Source organism: Panthera pardus, unplaced genomic scaffold (genome assembly GCF_024362965.1).
Source record: "Panthera pardus isolate Hobbes unplaced genomic scaffold, ASM2436296v1 HiC_scaffold_27, whole genome shotgun sequence".
Taxonomy (NCBI): Eukaryota; Metazoa; Chordata; class Mammalia; order Carnivora; family Felidae; genus Panthera; species Panthera pardus.
This window is the reverse complement of record NW_026526843.1, coordinates 54784222-54804686: the sequence shown is the minus strand read 5'-3', so window position 1 is coordinate 54804686 and position 20465 is coordinate 54784222. Positions and strand designations below refer to the sequence as shown.

Sequence of the window (20465 nt, the reverse complement as noted above, 5' to 3'; positions counted from 1 at the left end):
AAAAATTTACAAAGAGGAAGGAAGCCAATATAGGAAACAAAGAGAAGTATAAATGTACACTTTTAGACTGATCACTCTGATAGCTCTTTAGAGATTGGATCTGAAGGAGACAAGATGAGAGGAGGAACAACCAGTTAGAAGGCAGAGATGAAGTTCTGAAACCAGAGGAGTGAGAATAAGAACTGAGAGGAAAAGCATACTGGAGCCCATTCAAGGAAGTACAATGAGAGGACCTGGAGGCTCAGGGGATACCAGAGACAGGAGGAAGAAATTGTTAGTTGGAAGGACATCAGTGCTTCTCATGAAGGCAGGGAACACTGGATAAGTAGTTTTGAGAGGGAAAATGGTGAGTTAATTTCTGAGTATGTTCAATTTGAGGGGACTTTGGGATAGATGTCCAGCAAGAAGTTTGACCAACATTCCTGGGAGATAAAGAAGTAGCTGTCACCAACATTTATGCAGAGTTGGAACTACGTAAGTACATGGAGTCCAGCAGCAAGTGTGCATAGAGCAAGAGATAATGTGGGTTGAAGTGAGAACCTGGGGGAGCCCCAATATTTAAGAGGAGGATAGAGCCCATAAAAGAAGCAGAGATGGACTATTCAGAGAGTTATGAGAACCAGGAGAGCACAGTATCATGGAAGCCAAGGAGTATAGAGTTTCAAGAAAAAGGTAATAATCAACATTGTCAAATGTACCAGAAAAGACCTAATAGAAAAAAAAATGTCCTATGCTCCTGACCATTATAAAGTTATTAATAAACTTAGCAAGAAAAATTGTGGAAGAAATGTGGAGGTAAAAGCCAGGCTGGTCTAGAAATGGATGAGAGGAAAGGAGCTGGAGGGAGCAAGTATAGACACTGTCTTGAAAATGTTGATGAGATCAGGGGAGAGATGGGATACAATTAGAGATGGGGGCAAAAGGAGATTTTTTTTTAATATTATTTTTGGAAAACAAAATACTAGTACATGTATATAGGTCGAAGGCAAGGTACCAGTAGCAGGGAAAAGCCGAAGACAGGACACAGATGCAGGGTGGTGTGTGTGTGTGCGCATGTGTGTATATCAAGAGCACTTATGAATGGGGTTGGCCTTGGACAAGGAGGGGAGCCCTGTCATTACTCTCTGTACTTGTATGTCAGTTGTGGGTGGTGGGGCAGGAGGTCAAGGGCCATTGTGCTTAGTAGGGCCTTACTTTTCTCAGTGAAGTGAGGGGTGAGGTGAAAGAGCTAAGACAGAGGAGGAGGGGTAAAACAGTAAAGATTTGGACTAGGCACTGAGAGGAATGGGAGAGGGAGCTATCCGAGACCAGTGGATAAACTAACTAGTGGTAGCGACGGTCTAGCTGAATGAGACTGGCAACCCTGACTCTGTGGGAGTGCCAGTCTGAGTGGATGTGTGGTTTTCTCAAGTATCCTTCTGTGATCCAGATGTAAATTATAGACTCATCCAGAGACAAAATTTTCCTCTGTGGGCACAGTGGAAGAACATGGCTACATAGGAATTGAACGTGTTGGGGGAAGGGCAGTTCAGAAAATCCACCATGGGGACCAGGACATGAAAAAGGAAGAGGGAAGAAAGGTAAACTAGGAGGAAAAGGAGAGGACAAGGAATTGTAGGTTTCTTAACAGATCATTGAGAAGATTAAGTGGGGTAAGAGAATGGAAGAGCTGAAAGGATAGGGGCAGATTAATGCCACCATACACCCATAACCACCAGGCTCAACTCGGCAATCAACACTGTACAGCCATCTGACAATGAGAGAGGCCATACTCCAACTCCCCACAGTTATTACTGTATATCTTTCCTTGAGCTTTGACCTGTTCCCGACACTTATACCTCAATTCTCAGGAGATGACCTCACTTCATAATTTAAAGAGTAGATGGATTCCATTAGATGGAAACTCCCAGACCTACAAATATCCTCCATTCATCCTCTTATTGCAAGTGTCTCACATCCCCTCTTAAGGTCAACGGTTTTACCTGTTCTCTGAATCTCATATTCCCCACCTTTACCTGGACCTTGCTGCATCAGTTATCTTCCTTTTCTCCTGGATATCTTCAAACTCTCCCTCCCTTTTTACTACCTCCACAGCATCAGTTGAAATATACACTTCTTCTTTAAAGAAATACATACTTTTCTTCTTTAAAGAAAAGAAAAGCCTGATAGGGAAGAGCCAAGATAGCAGAACAGCATGGAAATTTTTTTGTGTCTCGCGTCCATGAAATACAGCCAGATCAACACTAAACCATCCTGCATGCCTAGAAAACTGATTTGAGGATTAACATGACAATCTGCACAAACTGAACCACACAACTCAGCAGGTACGCAGCGCAGAGAGGTGGACTGGGGGAGAGAAAAGCCGCAGAGAGCAGGGAGCTGTTTTTGCTTGCTGAGAGAGGACAGACACGGAGGGGGGGGGGGGGGGAAGAGGGGAATACGGGAAAAAGGACCCCCCCTGCCAAAAGCAGCTGGAGAGAAAGCGGAATAGTACAAACAGCCGCAGGGACTGAACAAAAAGGGAGAAAGGAGAGGGCTTAAATTCCATTAAGACCCTATAAACAGGGGGAGCACAGAGTCTGAAACTCCACAACTCGATACCTGGCAGTGCTCTGGTGGGAAGGGCAAATCCCTGGGAGCAGAGTGAAGTCCAGGGGGCTTTAGGCCACATGGGGAGAGGTGGTTCCCAAGCTGGGAGGACATCTGGTTGAGGCTGTATGGCTCCCCCAAAGGCAAAGGCCCCAGTAGACCCAGGAGAATAACCACATGATGGTGCTGGAACAAGGTCGTTGGGGGTGAAGCCTGGTGTCAGACACATGTTGCAATTTGCCATAATCCCTGAAACGCTGCTGCTACATGATCGCATGAACTTTTTCTGGGGAAGACTGGCACCCAGCCACATTCTCTGGGCATCGGCAGCAGCGGGGTCCCATGAACATTACTTGGTGTGGCTGGCACTTGGCCATTTGCTAGGTGAGACCCTTCTGCAGAGGGGCAGAACAGATCAAAGCTGCAGTCCCTCAGAAGTAAGGGGTTGGGAAAAACAGCCACATCTGAGATAAAACTCAACAGGGAGGTGCTGCCTGGGGCTTGGTCATGGACAATGTAAAAGCGGAGAGTGGGTGGAAGATGAATACAAAGGATGGGTGCACGATTGCTGCTCAGGGAGAACAGAGTTCCGATACTACAGACTGGGTAGCTGGGAGACACCATTTTCACTGCTCCCACACATGCACATACACACCTACAAGCGCCACAACAATAAACCCAAGTAAGCTAAGCAGCGCCATCTAGTGGAGAACGGAACCATTACACCAAGCTCCACCCAACTGGGCCAACCTCCCCTTTCAGGAACACAAGTCTCTTGGCCTGCTTAGTTTACAGACTATAAATCGCATCATAGTATGACTTCTAGGGGAAAAAGAAGTAATTTCAATTGTATTTCAGTCTGTTTGCTGGTCGATCTATTCAATTTTTTTTTCTCTTTTTCATTTCTTTTTTCTTGAATTCAGAAAGAGAAAAAATATTTTTATTTTCAATCTTTATTAAAAATATTTTTCTTTAAATTTTTTCTACTATATTTTTTATTTTGTGTAATTTTTTTCAAACTCTATTTTACTTATGCCATTTCATTTTATTCTATTTCAGTGTATGTTTTTCCAAATTTTCAAACGATTTCCATTTTTTTTCCTTCCACTTTATCTCTAATCTATCAAGCCCCTTTCAACACCTACACCAAAGCACACCTAGGATATAGCATCATTTATTTCATTTTGTGTGTGTGTTTCCTGTTTTTAATTTTTTTAATTTTAATTTTTTTTAATTTTTAATTTTTTTTACCTCATTAATTCCTTTTCTCTCTTCAAAATGACAAAACGAAGAAATTCACCCCAAAAGAAAAAGCAGGAAAAAACGACAGCCAGGAACTTATCTAACACAGATAAAACAAGATGTCTGAAGCAGAATTTAGAATCACAATAAGAAGAATACTAGATGGGATTGAAAATAGATTAGAACCCGAATCTGCAGAGGTAAAAGAAGTAAAAGCTAGTCAGGATGAAGTAAAAAATGTTGTAACTGAGCTGCAATCTCGAATGGTTGCCATGGCAGCAAGGATGTATGAGGCAGAGCAGATAATCAGTGATATAGAGGATAAACTCATGGAGAATAATGAAGCAGAAAAAAAGATGGAGACTAAGGCAAAAGAGCACAATTTAAGAATTAGATAAATCAGTGACTCATTAAAAAGGAACAACATCACAATCATAGGGGTCCCAGAAGATGAAGAGAGAGAAAAAGGGGTAGAAGAGTTATGTGAGCAAATCATAGCAAAAAACTTTCCTAACCTGGGGAAAGGAAGACATCAAATCCAGGAAACACAGAGGACTCCCATTAGATTCAACAAAAAAGGACCATCAACAAGGCAGATCATAGTCAAATTCACAAAATACTCAAGCAAGAAAAGAATCATGAAAGCAGCAAGGGAAAAAAGTCCTTAACTTACAAGGGAAGACAGATCAGGTTTGCAGCAGACCTATCCACAGAAACTTGGCAGGCCAGAAGGGAGTGGCAGGACATATTCAATGTGTAGAATCAGAAAAACATGCAACCAAGAATTCTTTATACACCAAGGCTGTCATTCACAATAGAAGGAGAGATTAAAAGTTTCCCAAACAAAAATTAAAAGAGTTCTTGAGCACTAAACCAGCCCTGCAAGAAATGTTAATGGGGACTCTCTGAGGGGAGAAAAGATGAAATAAATAAGTAAGTAAATAAATAAATAAATACCAAAAGCAACAAAGAGTATAAAGGACCAGAGAACACCACCAGAAACTCCAACACTACAAGTAACATAATGGCAATAAATTCATAGCCTTCAGTACTCACTCCAAATGTCAATGGACTCAAGGCTCCAATCAAAAGGCACAGGGTAACAGAATGGATAAGAAAACAAGATCCATCTATATGCTGTTTACAAGAGACCCACTTTAGACCTCAAGACGCCTTCAGGTTGAAAGCAAGGGGATGGAGAATCATCTCATGCTAATGGTCAACAAAAGAAAGCCAAAGCAGTTAAGCTTATATCAGATAATCTAGACTTCAAAATAAAGACTGTAACAAGAGATGAAGAAGGGCATTATATAATAATAAAGGGGTCTACCCACCATAAGACCTAACAATTGTAAACATTTAGGTTCCAAATGTGGGAACACTCAAAGATACAAATCAATTAATTACAAACATAAAGAAACTCATTGATAATAATACCATAAGAGTACGGGACTTCAACACTCCATTTACAACAGACAGATCATCTAATCAGAAAATGAATAGGGAAGCAATGGCTTTGAATGACACACTGGACAAGATGGACTTAACAGATAAATTGAAAATATTTTATCCTAAAGCAGTGGAATATACATTCTTCTCCAATGCACATGGAACGTTCTCCAGAATAGACTATATATACTGGGACACAAATCAGCCCTCAACAAGTACAAAAAGGTCGAGAATATACGGTGCGTATTTTTAGACCACAACACTATGAAACTTGTAATCAACCACAAGAAAAAATTTGGAAAGGTAACAAATACTTGGAGACTAAAGAACATCCTACTGAAGAATGAATGGGCTAACCAAGAAGTTAAATAGGAAATTAAAAAGTACATGGAAGCCAAGGAAAATGATAACACTACAACCCAAAACCTCTGGGACGCAGCAAAGGCGGTCATAAGAGGAAAGTATATAGCAATCTACGTCTTTGTAAAGAAGGAAGAAAGGTCTCAGATATACAACCCAACCTTACAGCTTAAAGACCTGGAAAAAGAACAGCAAATAAAACCCAAAACCAGCAGAAGACAGGAAATAATAAAGATCAGAACAGCAGTCAATGCTATCGAAACCAAAAAAAACAGAACAGATCAATGAAACCAGAAGCTTGTTCTTTGAAAGAATTAACAAAACTGATAAACCACTAGCCAGTTTGATCAAGAAGAAAAAGGAAAGGACCCAAATAAATAAAATCAAGATGAAAGAGGAGAGATCACAATCAACACAGCAGAAATAAAAACAATAATGAGAATATTATGAGCAATTATATGCCAATAAAATGAGCAATCTGGAAGAAATGGACAAATTCCTAGAAACATATACACTACCAAAACTGAAACAGGAAGAAACAGAAAATATGAACAGACCCATAATCAGTAAGGAAATCCAATTAGTAATCAAAAATCTCCAAAAAAACAAACAAACAAAAAAAAAAAAACAAAAAAACAAGAGTCCAGAACCAGATGGCTTTCCAAGGGAATTCTACCAAACATTTAAGGAAAAGTTAACACCTATTCTCTTGAAGATGTTTCAAAAAATAGAAATGGAAGGAAAACTTCCAAACGCTTTCTATGAAGCCAGCATTACCATGATTCTAAAACCAGACAAAGACCAGACTAAAAAAGAGAACTAGAGACCAATTTCCCTGATGAACATGGATGTAAAAATCCTCAAGATGATATTAGCCAACCGGATACAGCAATACATTAAAAAAATTATTCGCCAGGTCCAAGTGGGATTTATACCTGGGATGCAGGGCTGGTTCAATATCTGCAAAACAATCAATGTGATTCATCACATGAATAAAAAAAGGACAAGAACCATATGATCCTCTCAATAGATGCAGACAAAGCATTTGACTAAATACAGCATCCTTTCTTGATAAAAACCCTTAAGAAAGTAGGGATAGAAGGACCATAACTCAAGATCATAAAAGCCATATATGAATGACCCAACGCTAATATCATCTTCAATGGGGAAAAACTGAGAGCTTCCCCACTAAGGTCAGGAACATGACAGGGATGTCCACTCTCACCACTGTTACTCAACATAGCACTGGAAGTCTTAACCTCTGCAATCAGAAAATACAAAGAAATAAAAGGCATCCAAATCGACCAGGAGGAGGTCAAACTCTCACTCTTCGCAGATAACATGATACTCTGTATGGGAAACCCTAAATATTCCACCAAAAAACTGATAGAACTGATCCATGAATTCAGAAAAGTCGCAGGATATAAAATCAGTGTACAGAAATCAGTTGCATCCCTATACACCAACAATGAAACAAGAGAAAGAGAAATCAAGGAATCGATCCCATTGACAATTGCACCAAAAACCATAAAATAACTAGGAATAAATCTAACCAAAGAGGTGAAAAATCTATATACTGAAAACTATAGAAAGCTTATGAAGGAAATTGAAGAAGACACAATAAAATGGAAAAAAATTCCCTGCTCCTGGATAGGAAGAACAAATATCGTTAAAATGTCAATACTACCCAAAGCAATCTACATATTCAATGTAATCCCAATCAAAATAACACCAGTCTTTTTCACAGAGCTAGAAAAAAATAATCCTAAAATTTTTATGGAACCCGAAAAGACCCCGAATAGCCAAAGTAATCTTGGAAAAGAAAACCAAAGCGGGAGACATCACAATCCCGGACTTCAAGCTGTATTAGAAAGCTGAAATCATCAAGACAGTAGGGTACAGGTACAAAAACAGACACTCAGATCAATAGAACAGAATAGAGGACCCAAAAATGGACCCACAAACATATGGCCAACTAATCTTTGACAAAATAGGAAAGAATATCCAATGGAATAAAGACAGTCTCTTCAGCAAGAAGTGCTGGGAAAACTGGACAGCAACATGCAGAAGAATGAACCCGGACCACTTTCTTACACCATACACAAAAACAAACTCAAAATGTAAGACAGGAAGCCATCAAAATCCTCAAGGGAAAGCAGGCAAAAACCTTTTTGATCTTGGCCTCAGCCACTTCTTACGCAACAGGTTTCCAGAGTCAAGAGAAACAAAAGCAAAAATCAACCATTGGGACCTCATCAAAATAAAAACTTCTGCACAGCAAAGGAAACAATCAGAAAAACTAAAAGGCAACTGACAGAATGGGAGAAGATATTTGCAAACGACATATTAGATAAAGTGCTAGTATCCAAAATCTATAAAGAACTTAACAAACTCAATACCCCAAAAACAAATAATCCAGTGAAGAAATGGGCAAAAGACATGAATAGATACTTCCTCAAGGAAGACATCCAAATGGCTAACCGACTCATGAAAAAATGCTCCACATCACTCATCATGAGAGAAATACAAATCAAAACCACAATGAGATACCACCTCACACCTGCCAGAGTGGCTAACATTAACAACTCAGGGAACAACAGATGTTGGTGAGGATGTGGAGAAAGAGGATCTCTTTTGCACTGTTGGTGGGAATGCAAACTGGTGCAACCACTCTGGAAAATAGTATGGAGTTTCCTCAAAAAACTAAAAATAGAACTACCCTATGACCCAGCAAGTGCACTACTAGGTATTTATCCAACAGATGCAGGTATGCTGTTTCAATGGCACACATGCACCCCAATGTCCATAGCAGTACTATGAACAATAGCCAAAGTATGGAAAGAGCCCAAATGTCCATCAATGGATGAATGGATAAAGAAGATGTGGTATATATATACAAGGGAGTATTACTTCACAATCAAAAAGAATGAAATCTTTCCATTTGCAACTATGCAGATAGAACTAGAGGTTATTATGCCAAGCGAATTCATCAGTAAAGACAAATATCATATGACTTCCCTCATATGAGGACTTTAAGACACAGAACAGATGAACACAAGGGAAAGGAAGCAAAAATAACATAAATATGGAGAACAAACAGAGGGTTACTGGAGGGGTTGTGGGAGGTGGGATGGGCTAAATGGGTAAGGGGCATTAAGGAATCTACCCCTTAAATCATTGTTGCACTATATGCTAATTAACTTGAACGTAAATTTAAAAATAAATAAATAAATCTATACACAGATTTTATATCCTTCCAAAATTTACACAGTAATGCATCATAGACATTATTTTTTTAACATTTATTTATTTTTGAGAGGGAAAGACAGAGTGTGAGTGGGGTTGGGCAGAGAGAGAGGGAGACACAGAATCCAAAGCAGGATTCAGGCTCTGAGCTGTCAGCACAGTGCCCGACACGGGGCTCAAACTCTTGAACTGTAAGATCATGACCTGAGCCAATATTGGGCTGTTAACTGATTGAGCTACCCAGGATCCCCCTGACTTACATGTAAAACACAAAAGTATAAAACTCCTTGAAGATAATATAGATAAAAATCTACATAAAAAAAAAAAAAAAGTCCTCTTCACTTCCACATCTCTCTTCAGGAATCACTTCCTGTTTCCTACTCTTCTCAGTTCAGCTTCTACAGAACTGTCTTTATTTTCTCTCTTCATTTTTCTGCCTCTCTGTCACTCTTCAACACATTCACAAGGCTTATAGTTTACTGGAAGATACACAAGTCAACTGGCAATTACAGAAGAGTGTGATGAGCACTAAAACAGCTGCTGTACCATTCTTTGTTCACACTTGTCATGTTGAACTATAGCTGCTATTCATCTGTCTATACGTGTATCTTTCAGACTGCAAGTTATGAGGGAAGAAATACTATCTTGGTTAGCACTGTCTCTTCAGATCTCAGAACACTGGATAGCATGTAAAAGAAATTCATTGTTTACACAATCATTAATAGAAAATATTTATACTCATATGCAAAACAGATGTGTTTTAAATCAGAAAACTTCTAAGTTAAGGAATTTTTGGAACCTATGTTTAGCAGTAACATGTAGAAAAGGTCTGAGAGTCACACGGAACTAATAAGTAAGTTGATTTTATCAGTCACTGCATGATATGATCAGAAGAAGGGGGCATACTTCTGGAATTTAAGAATACAGACTGAGGAAAAATCATATGCATAAAAATGTTCCTAGAGAACAGGCACTGAGGAGAAGAAAAAAGGTACTGAAAGGAACAATGGTGATGAGGAAGTATCAGAACCAGATGTGTGCTGGTACTCATTCACACCAGGCCTAATGGTGAGATTGCCACCACTGCTCTCGGGTTGGTTACCATAAGCATTTTCCTCCAAGAGTTTTAAATGTATTGTCTGGGGATTCTCTTCTTCTTCCCATAACTATATATTTTCAATTTCAGAGAATAGCTGTCAAAACTAGGATTTAGTCTGCATAGATTAAATCTGTTACCTTATGTAATGGATGCAATTATTTGTTCTGCTAGAAGGAAATCTTAAAAAACCAAGATTATTACAGAATTGCCATTAGGTATTTTAAAAAATGCATTAAATACATCAGTTTATGGCTTAATACATTTTATTTCACCAATATTAATTTATACATATTACTGTATAAATTAATTTAGCAATATTTATTAAAAAGTACAGAACTAAAATTACCTGTTGATCTGAATCCGCTTTTAGTACAGATCTATCTGTAATCAGGACTGACCTGGAGATTTGCCTGTAACGCACAAAACAGTTAATCAGTTATTCAGATTCCACAGATAAGTTTCATTTATAGTTACATAACTACCAGAAGGCACGTTTCAAAGATTTAAGTCGTGATAAAAGTGTCACCTCCCCAAACCAAGTCAAGCTCTGCTTTAATCTTTCCTTGGCCTGTGAAAGGAGCTGCAGACAAACCCCAGCTGATGCAAAGGAGTCAAAATTAGACTGGACTCCTCTACAACCAGAGTCTATAAGAGAACAGCGGACATATTGGATATATTATTGGTTTGGTATACATTTGCATCTAACTTGAAGGACACAGACATACAGAAGTGTCAATATAATCACCACAGCTAAATTTTCCTATGTTTCACCATCCCTTGGATGGAGGATGGAGGGGTGCCTTACCGGTATTGTACATGTGAGCATGTGTTCTCAGAAAAGTAACTGTCCTCCACAAGGAAATGCTTAGAAATTATTCTCTGACCAAACTGATCTATGACTGCTTTACATCTACAAAGAAGATAAACATAGCAAAAAAGTTCTCATTAATGACTACACAACTAAAAAAATAAATATAATCAGCTATAATTTTGAATCTAATAAACCCTTTAATACAGTATACAATTTCACATTTTGACATAAAATTGACACTAAATTACAGAATATATATTCTTGTTGCTATTTTGAAGTGTTTAAACTATAAGCATGGAATACAATTTAAATATTTATTTTGAATGCCATTAAGAATAATGTTAGTACAAGTATTACACTATAAGCTTTCTAATGTTTAGAAACATAGAAGCTTTTCCTTTGTTTAGAAAAGACTTTTTTTTCCCTTAATGAATCTAAGAAAAAGGAGGAAAGAAAAATTGAGTAAATATCTTGTTATATCATTCAGTCTGTAAAAGCCACTAAAGGTTTTTTATTTTTCTGTTAAGTGTTGCTTTATCTTTTGTTCAACAATAGCTATCTGGTCACACATGTGACAATATTTTAAACAAAAAAAAGAGGGATAAAGCTTCTTTTAATGTTTCCACTTTACCTCAAAGGATAATCACAGAAAGATGTCTTTCAAGTGCTATTTCTAAACAAGGAAAACACTTATGCATGGAGATTATCAGGTCTCTGTCATCTGATATGTGTTGGGACAATGAATCATATAGAACCCTCTATTGACCTTCTTTCAATGTGTCTAGATAAAAGGATGAAAATGAGAATCCTTCTCCTTGCAGTGCCACAAGTTATAAATGTACTTTATAGGGCTCATTATCCAAACTAATGGACTAAGGGAAACATCCTTGAAATGGACTTACCAGCACTGACAAACCCAGTATGCAATATTTCAGGAAAGATATGCAAATGCCTGCATGTTTGCCATATCTTTTTATTATGAAAATATCACAATTTACTTTTGTCAAAGCTTCTCCTTTTGGAACCAGAATTATTAGAAATACATTTATCAGTTACTCTTCATAAAATGCAAGCAAATAATTTCAAACTTATACCATATTTGAAATGTACTGATATACATTAAAGTATGTTACATTACTCTAAAAATAAGCCAAATAAGAGATATTTACCAGATATAAAGGAATTAAAAATAAAATTAAAAACACCAAAGACCAACAGTGAGAGGAATTTAATGTGTATTTCCTAAAGGCAGATTATTATATGTTGATATTCTTGAATAAATGGCATACCACTGTTTTCAGGATAGACTATATCATGATGTTAGATATACATAATATATAATCAATTAGCCACACATTAATACATAGTGTAAATTATATTACGTTATTATTTATGTGATTTTTCCCCATCTCCCCTCCAATTCCTTTCTCTTCCCCACTTATGTTTCTATGCATATTTCTTCAGATTTCATTAAACTAGAGCTTTTGACTTATAAAATACTTAACTAAATAGATATAAGGTATTTATATTTAGATACAGTATTTCCCAAAATAATTATTTAAAAACTGAAAACATAAGTTATTTACTCAGTATCCTACTTTAAAACATGCATATACAATTTAAAACACAAGGTACTTTAGGCAATGGAAAAGAGAAATGTACTGATCCATCATTAAACACTGATCCCTGTTTGTCCTACAAGCACTGACAGGCCTTTTTCTTACCTTTAATTCAGAAACTATAGAAGTCAAGAGGGAATAATCTGGGCGGAAAAAAAGAGGGTGTTATAATCTTCTATATCTTGATAAGGCTTTGGGTTACTCACATATGTCATTTATCCCAACTCTGCTAATGAGTACTTAAGATTTGGGCACTTCACTGTATGTAAATTTTACATCAAAAAGAAAAAGCTATAAATAAATATTCAACTCTTATTAATGATAGACATGCCATGGTATTTAGGGGAAATTGTACTGATACCTATAATTTACCATGAAATGCTGGTATGTAGGGGAAGTTGTACTGATACCTATAATTTACCGTGAAATGCTTAAAAAGGTGAACAGATGGACAGAGGGATGAATATTTCGGTACAATTAACATTTTAATCTACTTGCTTAATCATGTTATACCTAGATTAACAATCTAGATTGTGGCTATGCAAGTATTCATCCTGAAATTCTCTCAACGTTGGTGTAGATTTGAAAATTTTCATCGTAAAATACTGGAATGAAATTGATGGGGGTGGGAGAATGGTATTAATATAAATCCTGGACTCTAGTAAGCGTTTGCAAAAGGTTCCCATTTAAATAAACCACACAATTAAAACCTGGCCCTCAAGCTAGTAGAGGCTTCCTTGTTTTGCAGGCTTCCAAACACTAAAAGGACTGCTTCAGTGGTAGCTAAACCTTGGTAACAGGTAGACACTAGTTTCATAAGTCATGATATTAGAAAGAACTACTGGGGATCACTCAAAGGGGAGGTGTGGGGGATTAGGGAGTTCATCTATGCAAGGATAATATACCACTAAATGTGCCTATTTATGATGAAGCTTCCAGATGAAACAGCGATTCTCAGAGAAGGAGGAGGAGGAGGAAGAGGGAGCAAATCAGAATCACACCTGGGGGACTTTTTCAAATTATAAGTACCCCTGGAGATTCTGATAAACTCCCAAATCCCAACGGAGAATCACTATCAAGCATGCCACCATTACTGTTGTAGTTTTAGGCTGCGCTAGGTGGAGAAAAGTCAAGAGCTACTGCTAAAGTAAAAATAATAATAGAGGTGCCTAGGTGGCTCAGTCAGTTGAGAGTCTAACTTCAGCTCAGGTCATGATCTCGCAGTTCATGGTTTGAGCCCCACATCGGGTTCACTGCTGTCAGCACAGAGCCTGCTTTGGATCCTCTGTCCCCCACTCTATCTCTGCCCCTCCCCTACTTGCATGCTCTCTTTCTCTCTCAAAAATAAACATTTAAAATAATAGTGACAGGGGCACCTGGGTGGTTTAGTCGGTTAAGTGTTTGACTTCAGCTCAGGTCATGATATCGTGGTTTGTGAGTTCGAGCCCTGAGTCAGTCTGTGTGCTAACAGCTCAGAGCCTGAAGCCTGAAGCCTGCTTCGGATTCTGTGTCTCCTTCTCTCTCTGCCCCTCCCCCACTTGTGCTCTGTCTCTATCAAAAATAAGTAAATGTAAAAAATAATAATAATTATAATGTGATTTCTGCAGAAACTGATGTGATGGTCATATATGCCCAGTCTGGTAGATGATGGTAACACAACTCACCTGATAGTCTCACTATGAAGTACTAAGGCCTGAGCAAGGCTGTTCAAACCAAAGAATGTTTAAGGAATAAAATTTGTTTTCCCCTCAGATACTTGACTTATTATAAGGTAGTAGGCCTAATTAGGGGAACAACGAAGAAAGAAATATTGATTTGGGACCTATACTTAGACTTCGTGTTATAAAGATGAATATAAAAAATTAGATGACACTTAAGTAATGGAAAACGGTAACATGAAACAGTGCTGCCAGAGACATTAAAACTCTTCCCACATAAACCTGAGGAAGCCATTAAAGATAAACAGCATTCTGGATTTACTTGAGGGCCTTGCTGAGCCTCAGAAATAGAACACTGAGAAGGGACATGATAGGAGTGCTCAATTACATAGACACAAGGACCAAGCTTGTCATAAGAATCATCATAAGAATGATCACCATAAAAATCACTTAAGCCAGACAGAACATTTCTAGAGGTAAGTTTTCTAAATCAACAAATCACAACAGTTATTCAATTTTTGGTTCAATGACATGATAACATATAGAGAAAAATGATAAGGAAAAATGCTCAGCGAGATGAAAACTTTATGTAGAATTTGGCCCAGAATAGAAATACACCACAACAGTATCCAATCTCTACGATCTTCAGAATTAATATCCTAATTACAGGGGCGCCTAGGTGGCTCAGTCGGTTAGGTGTCCAACTTCGGCTCAGGTCATGATCTTGCAGTCTGTGAGTTCAAGCCTCACATCGGGCCATGTGCTGACAGCTCAGAGCCTGGAGCCTGCTTCGGATTCTGTGTCTCCCTCTCTCTCTGCCCCTTCCCCACTCATGCTCTGTCTCTATTACTCTCAAAAATGAATAAATGTTAAAAAAATTTTTTTAAATACCCTAATTATAGGATAAAATGCAGAAATCACATGAAATAATAAAGAGAAAAATACATTAATTAATGATATCAGAAGATCCCAATCAGTGATGGAAGTAAAATAATTCTCTGCTCACTATGCCCTTCCATGCTTTCTAAAACACATTAGTTCAAATGTTACCTCTTCAAGGAAACTATTCCAAAATGCTTATCTTTCATCTTTCTTGGGTAAAAATTCATTCCAATCGTCTCAGACACCATTAACAGATAACTCCAAAATCTATGTTCTTTGCTCTGACCAATCCCAAGCTCTGTATCCATATTTTTAAATGTCTAATATCTATTTCTTTCTAGACAGACTCCAAACCCTTTTTAAACCTAGCATACCCCAAACTGAGTTCATCATGACTCCTTACCTTTTCCCTCCCTTGGAATACCAATCTCATGTAATGACATGACCAGTGGTTAGCTTCCCTAGCTTAGAAACTCTCTTCCTATATCTAATCTGCTACTTAATTTTGATTCCAACTTATAAAGATTTTTTGAAACCAGTCTCTTCTCTCCATCTCTACTACACTGCCTTAAGATGCGTGTTAAGTCTAATAGGATAATAAACTACTATCAAGTCAGTAGTTTATTTGTTTGATGTAAATGATGGCATAACAATCATGTGCTAAGCACTGTTCTAAGAGATAAGAATAAAAATATCTTATCCTTGGGGCGCCTGGGTGGCTCAGTCGGTTAAGCATCCGACTTCAGCTCAGGTCATGATCTCACGGTTCGTGGGTTCGAGCCCTGAGTCAGGCTCTGTGCTTATAGCTCAGAGCCTGGAGCCTGTTTCGGATTGTGTGTCTCCCTCTCTCTCTGACCCTTCCCTGTTTATGCTCTGTCTCTCTCTCTCTCTCTCAAAAATAAATAAACATTAACAAAAATTAAACAAAAAATCTTATCCTTAAGGTGCTCCCAATATAATGAAGGCAATTATAAGACAAAGCCCAAGTCCAGGGATAAGAAATGAGAAGAGGACATCATTAGAGTACTAAGGGAAGATATCTAACTCAGCTTGGGGGGGGGGGGGGAGAAAGGTGGAGTATAAGGAATGCTCTTCAGAGAAAGTGATAACATTAGCTGCTTTTACTTATTTATTTTTTAGATTTTTTAAATGTTTATTTTTTGAGAGAGAGAGAGAGAGATAGAGCACAAGTGGGGGAGGGGCAGAGAGAGGGAGACACAGAATCTGAAGGACAGAGCCCGATACAAGGCTCGAACTCACGAACCATGAGATCATGACCTGAGCCAAAGTCAGACATTTAACCAACTGAGCCACCCAGGCACCCCAACATTAGCTGCTTTTAAAGGATGAAATCTAGTTAAGTAAGCAAATAGGAATATTTCAGGTAGAAGGGCAGCATTTGCAGGGATACAGAGGCAAGTAAGAAAAGTATAGGGAACCACAAACAGTTCAGTGTTAAATGACAGTAAAATGGAAGGAGGGAGGAAAGAGAGATGAGCAGGCACAGGCCAGATCCTAAAGCCTCCCATGTCATGTTGAAGGGTCTTATACTTTATTCTGAAGTGATATAAAGCCACTGAAGCTTTTTACACAGGGAGGAACAGAGCTAGATCTGCAGAGTAAAAAGATCTCAATGTGCAATTATCTCATAAATTTATTTTTTTCTTTAATGTCCTCCAGTAGACTCTAACCTCCATAATAACAAAGACCATAATTGTCTTGTTCTCGGCTATATTCCTAATGCATGGGACACAGAAAACAACTAATACTTGTTGCATAGATGGCTGAACAATGGAAGCATTTTGTGCATGTGAACAGTGTGGAGACAAAAACAAAGAATCAGAACCTCTGATTTAGGAGGCAAAACAATCTCCTACCATCAAGGTGCTTCTTCCAAATCAGTGCCAGAATTAATAAAGTAGCAAACGTAATCTTGTAATTTACCCACTAATTATAGTCCAAACTCCTTAGCGTGGGCATAAAAGGATCTTCAGGATATATATTCTCCATGGGATTCTAAAGTATCCAATTAAAGTAATAACTGCAACTAGTTAACATGTATTGAACTCTTACTGTGTATAACAAATGGTTCTACCTGCTTTATCTGTTAATAATCATAATAACCCAATAAGGTATTACTGTCATGTCCCACTTTATACAGAAACTGGAGCACAGAGAGGTTAAATAACTTTTAAAGCTCATTCAGCTAGTAAGAGGGGGAAGCCACAATATAGATCCAGGTCTATCTGACTTTAGAGTCTGCACTGTTTACCTCTCTCTTCGTACACAAAGGCAAAGTCCATGTTTTACTCATCTCATTATTCCCATAGCAACTAGCATGGAGGTTGGAGGTTAAATGTATAGAATATTATCACTACCATTTGCAAATGAGAAATGCTAAAATCAAGAAATTCAGCAATTTTCCTACAATGACCAATGGTAGTTAAGATAAGTACCTCACACTTGCTCTAACATATTATTTATTACTAACTTCTGAGTATCTGGGACAGATATAACAGGTATAGTTATTCCTGACATCAGGAAAAAGATAACTCTAAGAAATAGTCACAGCAGGAATTCTAGTAAGTGAGACAGCTGAAGTACAAAAGAACACTGCTGAAGTAATTAGATTCAGACTACTGGTTACAGACATATCTGGTCCAAGGTCATCCATACCTTACCCTAGTATCAAATACTGTAGTGCTAAATGGCCAAATCCACTTTATAGGAGTTTTACACAGCACAGCTGCAAAGAAAAATAAAGCTACTCAACAAGAGCATTCGGTATTCACAGAAACAGTTAACACAGGGGTTCAGTATTAGAGTTAAGTGACAGGGTATAGAAAAGACTACTGAGACCTATGTCGTCTGAAAATTAAAAAGCAGAGCCAATGGATAATATAGCAAAAAGAGCACAGTCAATGTGGCTCTCAGGAAAAGCAAATTAAACAAAAAAGAAAAATAAGATCTAGCTGAAAGTAAGTATGGTTACATATTCTATATTTCTTCTCTTAAAGTTTGTACATTACTTTGACATGTAATCACCATACTGAACTCAATGCTATGATCATTTATACTTCTATAGCTTTCCTTAATGAATGGTGAACAAAAGCACCAAAAAGACTATCAGTTTTTAATATTCATTCATTCATTTAACAGATAGCTACGAGTGTAATGGGTGATAAGAAACTGCTTAGCTTCTGGACATATAGTAGAGATTGTGCCTTTTCTTACACAGAACTTACAAGCAATCATATAAAGGGACCTGACTCGGGGCTAGCAAACGGTTCTGATGTAGTCTGTGGGATCAGAAAATAAACTTACATCTTAGACCCCAAGCATGAGTAGTTCTTAACTACATGAAAGGGGATGACAAATATACCAAATAGAAAAAGAGGGGGAGGGAGGTAATCTAATACCGTAACGAGACAAACGTAAATTCTTGCTGATTTCTTTATTGATATTCTAATTATATTTAGAATAAACAATTGTTTAGTCAACCATGATTCCTAAAAAGAAATATATGCTGGGGGCACAGGTCATGATTTGGTTTCGTGAGTTCAAGCCCCACATCAGGCTCTCTGCTGTCAGTGCAGAGTCTGCCTCAGATCCTCTGCCTCCCTCTCTCTCTGCCCCCTTCTCCACTCTCACGTGCACTCTCTCTCTCAAAAATGAATATTAAAAGAAAAGAAAGAAATTTAAGCTGGATATATCTAAATATAACTTCAAGATTCTTCCCTCAAAAAATTATCCCTCTCTTTAAATTTAAGTCCTGACAAAATACCTCCTGCTACTCTCTTGAGTATTTGATTTTGAACATCAAGGTAGTGTTTGGGAAAGAAAAATTAGCTAGAGTCAACTTTAATCAATGCTAGCTTTAGTTATTTATAGAGACTATAAGACTTGACAGAATGGGATTTTTATTAAAAATGCAAAAAATTACTATAAATTTGGTAATTATTAGTGAAGGTATGAATTTACAATTTTTAAGTATTGGCTATCTCTTGAATAAAACTTTTAAAGATCATTTAAACAATACACTATAGTGATAATATTGTAGATATCAAGAATACTATAAATGCAGGTCAAATTTAAAAACTGTTTTACTACTAAGGAAGTAAATAATTATGGCTTGGAATAAATTTTGAAGAGAATCACAAACAGAATCCAAAATGGCTGTATCTTAAACAACCAAGAGGGACAACAAAAAAAACATTCCTTGGAGAATTGGAGGTCTAATAAAATAATAATAAAATGAGTAGTGTAAGTAGACACTTTGCTATTCCATGTATATCCATAAAAGTAAACACATTCAAGTTGTTCAAAAGTTTTTTGATTTCTCACTGGAACTGAAGTTTAACCAATATATAAGAATGGTCTACATATGAGCATATAAAACAATTTAGGATAATTTATTTATAAATATTAAGGAAAAACTAAGTACTAAGTACCTTTTTTTAAATGTTTTTCTTTAATGTTTATTTTTGAGAGAGAGAGAGAGAGAGAGAATGGGGAAGGGGCAGAAAGAGAGGGAGACACAGAATCTGAAACAGGCTCCAGGCTCTGAGTTGTCAGAACCCGATGTGGGGCTTGAACTCACGAACAGTAAGATCATGACCTGAACCGAAGTTGGACACTCAAGCAACTGAACCACCCAGGCACTCCTCTAAGTACTTTTATTAACTCAGTCAAAGCATGTTATATACAGGGGAGGAGACTGGGTGATTACTACAGAGCCCATCTAACTCATTTTACAGATAAAGGGACTGGTCCAGAGAAAAGTGACTTGTTCACTGTCATTCATGGCAGGGATAGAGTTCCAGGTCAGCTCTCATTCGAGGGCTACCTGACCGTGCATCCCTAAGGAGTTATTAGGCAATAATTATTATACTTGAGGTCTTTCCACTAAGACATAAAAGAAAATGTTAAATAAGTAGCAGTCCACTGTTTAAAATTCAAGAGAGGAAGGGCCTAGGTGGTGGCTCAGTTGGTTAAGCATCCAATTCTGGGTCTCAGTTCAGGTCTTGATCTCAAGGTTGTGAGTTCAAGACCCGTGTTGGGCTCCATGCTTGATGTGAAGCCCACTTAAATAAATAAACAAATAACTAATTGAAATAAACTAAACAAAACTAAAATTCAGGAAAGGATTTTGATGGCTGTGTAGTAGGAGGACCCGAGGCTTCTCTCATTCCATGAACACAAATAGGGAACTATCAAATCATTCGGAATACCTAAGAAATTGAACAGAGGAGTGACAGAACAAATTCCACAACTAGAGGGGAAGAGGCCACATCGAGGAAGAAAGGAAGTACAAAGACATGGTTTGGGGAAGAAGCAGATCACAAGTGCTGTGGAGGGGAGGAAGCTGTGATCACGGAGAAAGGCAAGAGAAAAAGAAGAGTACACAGGGGAACACACAAGCAGGACACTTTCGCAAAGTCAATGGCTGGGAAAATGAAAGGGGTTGATTTTCATGAGTTTTGCAGCCAGCCAGGCTTAAAGACTCTAGT

The 20465-nt window shown here is 37.7% G+C and overlaps 1 protein-coding gene across 2 annotated transcripts in view; it reads right to left on the bottom strand.

The window, feature by feature from the left end:
• Positions 1–20465, bottom strand: part of CHM (CHM Rab escort protein) — a 254693-nt gene that overhangs the window by 79095 nt on the left and 155133 nt on the right. For both annotated transcript variants that reach the window (XM_053891439.1, XM_053891440.1), the window contains 2 exons: positions 10791–10895; positions 10332–10395 (listed from right to left, as the gene is read on the bottom strand). In XM_053891439.1, coding sequence (XP_053747414.1) covers positions 10332–10395; positions 10791–10895 — 169 coding nt within the window. The remainder of the gene's footprint in view (positions 1–10331; positions 10396–10790; positions 10896–20465) is intronic.